At 39.4% G+C, this 8,822-nt stretch overlaps 1 protein-coding gene across 1 annotated transcript; it reads left to right on the forward strand.

Annotated features, from left to right (window-relative positions):
• Nucleotides 1–4,643: 4,643 nt before the first annotated feature.
• On the forward strand, nt 4,644–7,500 carry prnpa (prion protein a (Kanno blood group)). The gene is made up of 2 exons (XM_039681702.2): nt 4,644–4,889; nt 6,536–7,500. The coding sequence occupies exons 1-2, from the start codon at nt 4,775–4,777 to the stop codon at nt 7,078–7,080; spliced, it is 660 nt and encodes a 219-aa protein (XP_039537636.2). The 5' UTR covers nt 4,644–4,774; the 3' UTR covers nt 7,081–7,500.
• The last annotated feature ends 1,322 nt before the right edge of the window (nt 7,501–8,822 follow it).

Here is an 8,822-nt window from a genome sequence, read left to right on the forward strand (position 1 = left end):
TTTTTTTCGGGTCGAATTTTTGAGTTTCGATATCTCAGCTCTGGAAGGGTCTAGAGCCTCCATTTTTGCACTCAGGTTTAAGTCTCATGGCCATCTATCAGAATCCAGAGTTTTGAGAAGATTGGAGAAACTTAATTTTTTGCCCGAAAAAAAAAAACGAAAGGGGTACCACTGTCGTTTATTTTTCGGGTCGAATTTTTGAGTTTTGATATCTCAGCTCTGGAAGGGTCTAGAGCCTCCATTTGCACTCAGGTTTAAGTCTCACGGCCCTCTATCAGAATCCAGAGTTTCAAGAAGATTGGAGAAACTTATTTTTTCGCACAAAAAAAAAAAAAACGACAGGGGTACCACTGTCGTTTTTTTTTTTGGGGGGGGGGGGTCAAAATTTTGAGTTTCTCTGATCTTCTTGAAACTATGGATTCTGATAGAGGGCCATGGGACTTAGACCTGATTGCAAAAAAGGAGGCTCTAGACCCTTCCAGAGCTGAGATATTTAGATCCCACATAACATATATGCCATTATAAATATCTCAAAATCTCAGCTCTGAAAGGGTGTAGAGCCTCCATTTTTGCACTCAGGTCTAAGTCCCATGGACCTCTATCAGAATCCAGAGTTTCAAGAAGATTGGAGAAACTTTTTTTTTCGCACAAAAACAAAAACGACAGGGGTACGTACCACTGCCGTTTTTTTTTTTTTTTGGGTCAAAATTTTGAGTTTCTCTGATTTTCTTGAAACTCTGGATTCTGATAGAGGGCCATGGGACTTAGACCTGAGTGCAAACATGGAGGCTCTAGACCCTTCCAGAGCTGAGATATTGAGATCCCATAGCATTTATGCCATTATAAATATCTCAAAATCTCAGCTCTGGAAGGGTGTAGAGCCTCCATTTTTGCACTCAGGTCTAAGACCCATGCCCCTCTATCAGAATCCAGAGTTTCAAGAAGATTGGAGAAACGTATTTTTTCGCACAAAAACAAAAAAGACAGGGCTACCACTGTCGTTTTTTTGTTTTGTTTTTTGGGGTCAAAATTTTGAGTTTCTCTGATCTTCTTGAAACTCTGGATTCTGATAGAGGGCCATGGGACTTAGACCTGAGTGCAAAAATGGAGGCTCTAGACCCTTCCAGAGCTGAGATATTTAGATCCCACATAGCATGTATGGCATTATAAACATCTCAATATCTCAGCTCTGGAAGGGTCTAGAGCCTCCATTATTGCACTCAGATCTAAGTCCCATGGCCCTCTATCAGAATCCAGAGTTTCAAGAAATGGTAAAATGGTAAATGGACTGCATTTATATAGCGATTTCATAGACCTAATGCTGGCCACCAAAGCGCTTTACATATTGCCTCACATTCACCCATTCACACACACATTCATACACGGACGGCGGTGTCAGCCATGCAAGGTGCCATCCAGCTCGTCGGGAGCAGCTGGGGTTAGGTGTCTTGCTCATGGAGACCTCGACACTTGGTCAAGTCGAACCGAGGATTGAACCACCAACCTTTCGGTTTGTAGAACCTTCGGTGTCCATGAACCCACTATGTGTCCAATAACCCACTATTTTTTAAACGTACTAACCCCGGCATTCATGCAATAACCTGCAAATGGACACAATCCCGCCTGCAATCTATTGAATGGGGATTTGGGTAGCGTATTTTTTGGACATTTTAATTAAAGTTTCTTTCATGATAAAACTATTTTACTGCAATCAGCTGGGGCCCCTGAGTCCGTAGCACCAAGCGCCATCCCATAATTCCACCGTCCACAAACCCACTATTTTTATAATGGCATAAATGCTACGTGGGATCTCAATATCTCAGCTCTGGAAGGGTCTAGAGCCTCAATTTTTGCACTCAGGTCTAAGTCCCATGGCCCTCTATCAGAATCCAGAGTTTCAAGAAGATTGGAGAAACTTAATTTTTCGCACCAAAAAAAAAAAAAAAACGACCACCTCTAGACCCTTCCAGAGCTGAGATATTGAGATCCCACATAGCATTTATGCCATTATAAATATCTCAATATTTGAAGGGTCTTCACCGCCGTTTGCCGCCTGAAGGGTCTTCACCATCCTGGCAACGCTCTCAGCCTGCTCCGCCCTGGTCATGCCCTCAGCCTGCTCCGCCCTGGCCACGCCCTCAGCCTGCTCGCCACGTCCACGTCCTGCTCTGCCCTGGTCAAACACCTCAGCCTGCTCCGCCACGCCCCTAACCTGCTCCGCCCTGGTCACGCCCTCAGCTTGCTCCGCCATGCCCTCGTTCTGCTCCGCTCTGGTCACACCCTCAGCCTGCTCCGCCCTGGAGGCTTCCTGCTCAACACATTCTCATCCCAAAAAGTCATATAACTGACGTTTTGGGACGTCTTTTGACCATACGTCAATTTTCGCCTTTTTAGGGCCCCCTTAAACGTCGCTAGATGGCGATCCCGGGCCGTCATACAACTGACGCTTTACCTTTAACGTCAGTTAGGTGACGGGTTAGGTTTAGGGTTAGGTTTAGGTCTGGGGTAGAGTTAGGATCCCATAACCTCATCTACCGACGTTTAAGGGGGCCCTAAAAAGGCGAATATTGACGTATGGTCAAAAGACGTCCCAAGACATCAGTTATATGACTTTTTGGGGTGAGACTGCGCTGTCCTGCTCCAATTCAGCCATGCCCTCGTCAGCCCCAAGGGCGGTTCTTGATTATGTTTCATGGATAGTGTGTGTAATCTACACTGTGACAATCACAAAAAATGTCAGACTCCCTTTTTAATCACACACACTCTCTCTCACTCACTCACACACACCAACACACTTTCTCACACGCACAATTACACACTCGCACACACACACTTTCAAACAAACACACACACACACACACACACACACACACTTGCATGTTGAATGGTTTTCTAAAATATTCAATTTACTCACTGCATATTTGTATAATTCAGATAATAATAACTATAATAATAATAATTATTAATAATAATCTCATTAATAATAATAACCAATACATTATAAAGAAAATGAAAAAAAATATAAAGTTAAGCCACTTCATAAGACTACACAATTTAGTGAATATTTAATTTACTGTAAATGTATGGCATTATGCCTTTATGGGGTTTCTTGTCTTCGAGGAAAAAGGTCCTTCGAGGTCCTCTTCTGTGCATTTCAGTGCTGATTGGCTCATGCAGATAGAACCTTATAGAGCCAAGTTAGAGTTCGACTTTGTAGATAGAACCTTTTTGTTTTTTCAATAAAAAGTCCCACAATGAACACAACTTAAAAAACACATCACATAATTTAAATAAGTTGTCACAGAATAAGAATATGTGAATAACTCAATTTTGACAAAAAATGTCAGATAGAATCTTATAATTCCAAGGGGACATTATGTATATGCATTAACCTAGGCTACTATGGAAGTTTCCGTCACTGAATAAAAAATAAAAAGGCTAATCGCGACTATTTATTTTACAAATGTCGGGGTTTTTTTCGCAATTGAGAGTTAAATGCGAGTTTTTATTTCATAATTTTGAGGGGGAAAAGTCAGAATTAAGAGATATAAAGTGGTAATTATATTTTTATTATGTGGTGGAAACAGGCTTCCATACATTCCATCTACAGTAGATGAAATAGTGTCGTCGATTTTTTTAGTTCTTATGAAATCTCACAAAAAGAAGCAATATGCATGGCCGGCGGATCTCAGACATAATCCACTGAGAATCCCATCAATAAAACACAAATATACAACAGTTTTATAGAATAAGGAGATATGGCAAAAATGATATGAAACTACTTAATTCGATTGGTTCTTCATAGACAAAAGCCCTCTTGTTACTAGGTAACCAAACTATGGTTTTTGGTTTCGAGTTTAGACACCTGTCTAGTTGCATTTCCCATATTTGTTATAATACACACAGTCACACTCAAAGTCAAAAGTTTTCCCTTGGTTTCAAACAGTACATTCTGTAAGATGTTAAATAAGGTAAGATCATAGATGTTAGTCTAACATGCCATGGCTATAGTTTCATGATTAAAATTTCCACCAGAATATTCATCTTGGTATTATGATACTTCACATTTGTGACATCATATTGGTTATCTAGATCTACACATAATTGTGAATATGCCCACTATGGATTTAGCAGTTAGAGTCCAAAAGAGTGCAAGTTAAAATGTTACTCACACATGACATCTGGCCCAGTTGTAGCCCACATGATCTCCCACATTCTTCTGGCCCACATACCACATGGAATGATGGCAATGACTAGTCTAGGCAATGACTCCACCTGAGACACACTAAAACCAGCTTGATGTGTATGGGCCTGAAACAGTCCATGACCTTTTCTGCTGCCGGAAATTAGCAATAGGCTATGTCACATAGTTAACCCAGATGAGACCTATCTGTATGTTATCTGGGTTCTGTTTTACATGTGTGTCTTCTCAGACATTTGGACCCCGTTGCTTTTCTTATAATGACCAATATTTTTGTAGCACATACTACCAACAACAGCGTAAATGTAAGAACTCTCTGTCTTCCACATGATTTGACTGTAGGTCCACTAATGTGTTACCTAACCATCTCTGAGCTCATGGACAGACGCAACGACCCCACACTATGACCCCTGGGCTTAAACACGTATGTCAAATCCATAGACTTTCTTAATCCTGTTGATGGATTAGAGCAATGTTCTGATCCTATGCCGGTGAGACGGACCGACGTAGGTTCCTTCACTCAGCCAATCAGAGAATGAGCAGCAGTCAGTTAATGCCACTGTGTACGTGTAAATGTGTGAGTTGTGTCTCATACTCTCATCCATTCAAGCTCAGCAGACTACAGAGGAGGACGACACTTGGACAGCCACCTTCCCAAAAAGACATTTCATCCACACACGTATTCAACGTAAGTCAGTGTTTTCTCCTTTGGGGAGGGACTAAGCTATTTTATTTTTTAAGAATATCTGAAGGAAAGTACAATACCCATGCTTGAAAGTTAGATTTTTCCTAGTGCAGAATGCTGTTTATTTCTGTTCATTTTTTAAATCAAATGCTTGTATATCATGTCAATGAAGATAATTGTATGAAAACATTTGCTTTTGATGCAAATTCCAATGGTTTACATTAGGGTCCTTATGACCATTTTTTTTAAAACATTCAATTGTAAACGTTTATTTTTAAAATCGTTCGCTTTTGGACTAAATCTTGTTGCATGTGTGATTTGTGCGGAGGACGAGAATATTGAAAGATGAGATAACCAAACACTGAATGAAAACTGATTAGCTTTCTAAAGCTGCCAGAATGGTGGGCCATGTTTCTGACAAGATCATGTGCTGCTAGTTTCGTTGTCTGACTCTAGATCAGAACATTCATAGAGATATGTTATGGTGCATAATGGTGGAAGATCATACGCTTCACAAGTTCTAGTCAAGCAATAAATGAGTCAATTCAGAACCTGATTTACAACCAAAAAATAATGGCCCTCAAACCGTATTCACTTTATAGCCCTTAATCCTGGAATTGTGGACAAATGTGGGCACAGAGGACTCATCCTAATTTTTATTTATTATAAATGTTATTTCACTGTCTTCGATAAAGTTTTCTCTATTCATTTATGGTGTTTTTTTATTTATTTTTTTTTTTATTTGTATTTATTTACTTCAAAAAATACAATTTTTTCTGTGTAAATTAGGCTTATTGTTATGTTTTATTTATTTATTTATTAAACTACATTAAAATATCATTCCAATAAGTTCTTAGAGCTAAACCCTAAAGATGAAGTGACTTTGCTTTCACCTGGTGTCTTATTTTGGCTTATTTTAGAATGCTCTAAATTACAGTTTTTCCCATTCATTTCTATGAGTGCCCATTTTTGAGTTTTTTTTTTTTTTTTTTCCACTCACATAACATTGTAGAATTAAAAAAAAAAAAAAAAGTGTTCAGGGGGCAAACTTAGGAAAAGTAGCCAGGTCTTGTACCACTCAGATCAAGGGAAGTATTAAAAAAAAAAAAAAAAAAAAAATTAAAACTATTTCCCCACATTTGTCCAGAATACGGTTTTAGAGTTAATCAATATTGTATATTTAATCATTAATAACTACAATAATTAATATATTCATTATTATATCCTTGAAAATAATTTAAAAAGACTTGCCAATATGGTAGCCTACTAAAAATAGTAATACACATATTTAAAAACTTGTATCTGAAAACAGTTTGTGGTTTGTACATTTGTCTTGTTTGTTTTTTTTTACGGAAAAACAAGGCAAAAATACCTGCCGTTAAGAGCCTCTACACATTTCATTAAATGAGACTAATTTCTCTTCGTGGCATTATTGGCTTTGTCGACATCCCTCTCATAACACTGTCTGTGTCCTCGTGTCCACTAATCACTGAAGGACAAATCTCATTGTGACCGACGAGTCAAAAGACTTATTGGTTCTCCGGATTATGTTGAACTCTTTCAAAGAGTGTGTGCATGCACACACCGTTCAGATGATCTCATGTAACCAGTCTACACGGTAGTCAACCTCTGGCCTTCTGTTTTCACAGCGTCTCCCGGCATGTCCTCCAAATATAAAATCATCTCTTTGGTGAATTGCCTGTTACTCCTGACTGTGATGCTCCCGGCGGTCCAGTCGCGTCGGGGTGGAGGCTTCGGCCGTGGCGGGGGTCGAGGTGGAGGATGGGGCGGCAGCAGCTCTGGTCGTGCGGGCTGGGGAGGAGGAGGCGGAGGTGGAGGAGGGCATTACCATGCCCCACCTGTTCACACCGGAGGCTCCTCGGGACACAGCACTGGGAGGGTAGCAGGAGCGGCAGCCGCTGGAGCTCTGGGGGGAATGCTGGTCGGCCACGGCTTGAGCTCAATGGCTCGACCCGGATACGGGTACGGGCACGGAGGGTATGGAGGGTACGGAGGCTATGGCGCTGGGTATGGGCACGGGCACGGACACGGGCATGGACACGGGCATTCAGGAGATCATAACGAGACAGATGTGGATTACTACACGGGTGCTGCCAGTGCCGGACCCCTTTATAACTGCGTGACAGTCTTGGGACTCGTGATGTCTTTCTTACTTGGGTACTTTCTGTCATAAAGGGCAATTTTGGCAATTGGCACAGGTCATTCTTGGGCACCTTTTTGCATCTGTCAATAAAACATAGTCTTACTAAATAAAAATGTGTGACATGCAGTGTTAAATCACGGACTAAATGCAATCAAACAGCACTATCAAGGATTTCTGCCCAAGAAACAGACCACATCCATTTACATTGTTTGCTGTATTTTGGCTTGGAAGCGAGTTATGATGAGCACAAGCTTGAAATCAGAAGTTTGGACATTATTTAAACATCAGATCGATGTTTATTTTTTTTAATGAACAATGTAGATTTTTCATCATTTAGTTTCCTTGAATAATGGAATTTTGTAAAATTTTAAATAATTTTGTAAAATTGTTTAAAATATATGCTAAAGGGTTGGTAGTTTATTATCTAATGAGTCTTTCAGAGCACCATATGTATATTATTGTTTGTTTAGTTCTCTACTCAGCCTTTTCAAACTTCTCAATGTTTTAATCTGTTTGTTCTTGCCATTTACGTCAGCAACATTCAAAATAAAACAAGGCTTATGGTGAAATCACATTAACAATAATAAGCTTGATGAAGTGTGTCGAGTCAAGAGCAAATCTTGTTAAAGGGGGTCGGGCGCATTCTACCTCACTTCCTCATGCTCTTTTCCAACCAGTTGATTGGCTTAAACCAATAAGATTGAATTACGTTCGCTTGTACACCTTCTTAGATCCGTTTATCAGTATGTATGTTTATTTTTGTACTTCTAAAATAAATGAAATATACTTCCTACAATACTTGACTTTTTGTCATTTTTCATTCTGTGTGAGTGATACGCAGGAAAATCCAGCAGAAAATCCATGTTGGTCCAGGTTTATGCTGTTAGTGCTGGTATAGCGTTGGACTAGACCAACTCATGCAAAACTCCACCAACAATCCCACTGTCCATGCTGGTACAGCATAACAATTATTTGTTATATCTAACAAATAAACCACAATACGCCTCACCCATAAGCAAACCATGAGGTAGAGTTCTGATAAGACTGGTTTACAACTCGAAGAAATGTAGAATATAATTCTAAATTCATTCTTTCTATACCGTCCATTCTAATCCTATATTTAGAAGCACTTGAGATATGCACAATCATGTGTCCAAATTTCCTAGCATTTGTTTCTTTATAGCGTTTTGCCTTTGTATTAATCTATTCTAAAACTCTTTAAATGCATGTTTTAGCCTTAAAGGAGTAGTTCACTTTAAAAAAAAAAAAACTTTTGCTGATAATTTATTCGTCCCCATGTTATCCACGATATCCATGTCATTCTTTCTTCAGTCGAAAAGAAATTAAGGTTTTTGATGAAAACATTCAAGCGAACCGATCGCTAATGTTAAAAAAAAGTTTGATAAGCTCAAATGGTCGCCTTGCTCTGTTCTGTGATGCACGTTCGTGACTCTCCTGTTTGAACTCGTTTATCAAAATGAACAAATCTTTCAACGAACGAAATGAATGAGTTGACCCTAGAAAAGATTCGTTCATTTTGATGAACGAGTTCGAACAGGAGAGTCAAGAACCCGCATCACAGAACATAGCAAGGCGATCATTTGAGCTTATAAAACAAACTTTGTTTGTTTTTGTTTTTTTTTTAAATGAGTGATTTTTTCGCTTTATAAGACCCTTATTCATCGTCTGGAATCGTTTGAAACCCTTTGAACAGTTTGCACTGAAACTGTCTAATGGACTACTGAAGTCCATTATATGGAGAAAAATCCTGG

This window comes from Pimephales promelas, chromosome 14 (assembly GCF_988280905.1).
Source record: "Pimephales promelas chromosome 14, fPimPro1.hap1.1, whole genome shotgun sequence".
In the NCBI taxonomy this organism is placed as follows: Eukaryota; Metazoa; Chordata; class Actinopteri; order Cypriniformes; family Leuciscidae; genus Pimephales; species Pimephales promelas.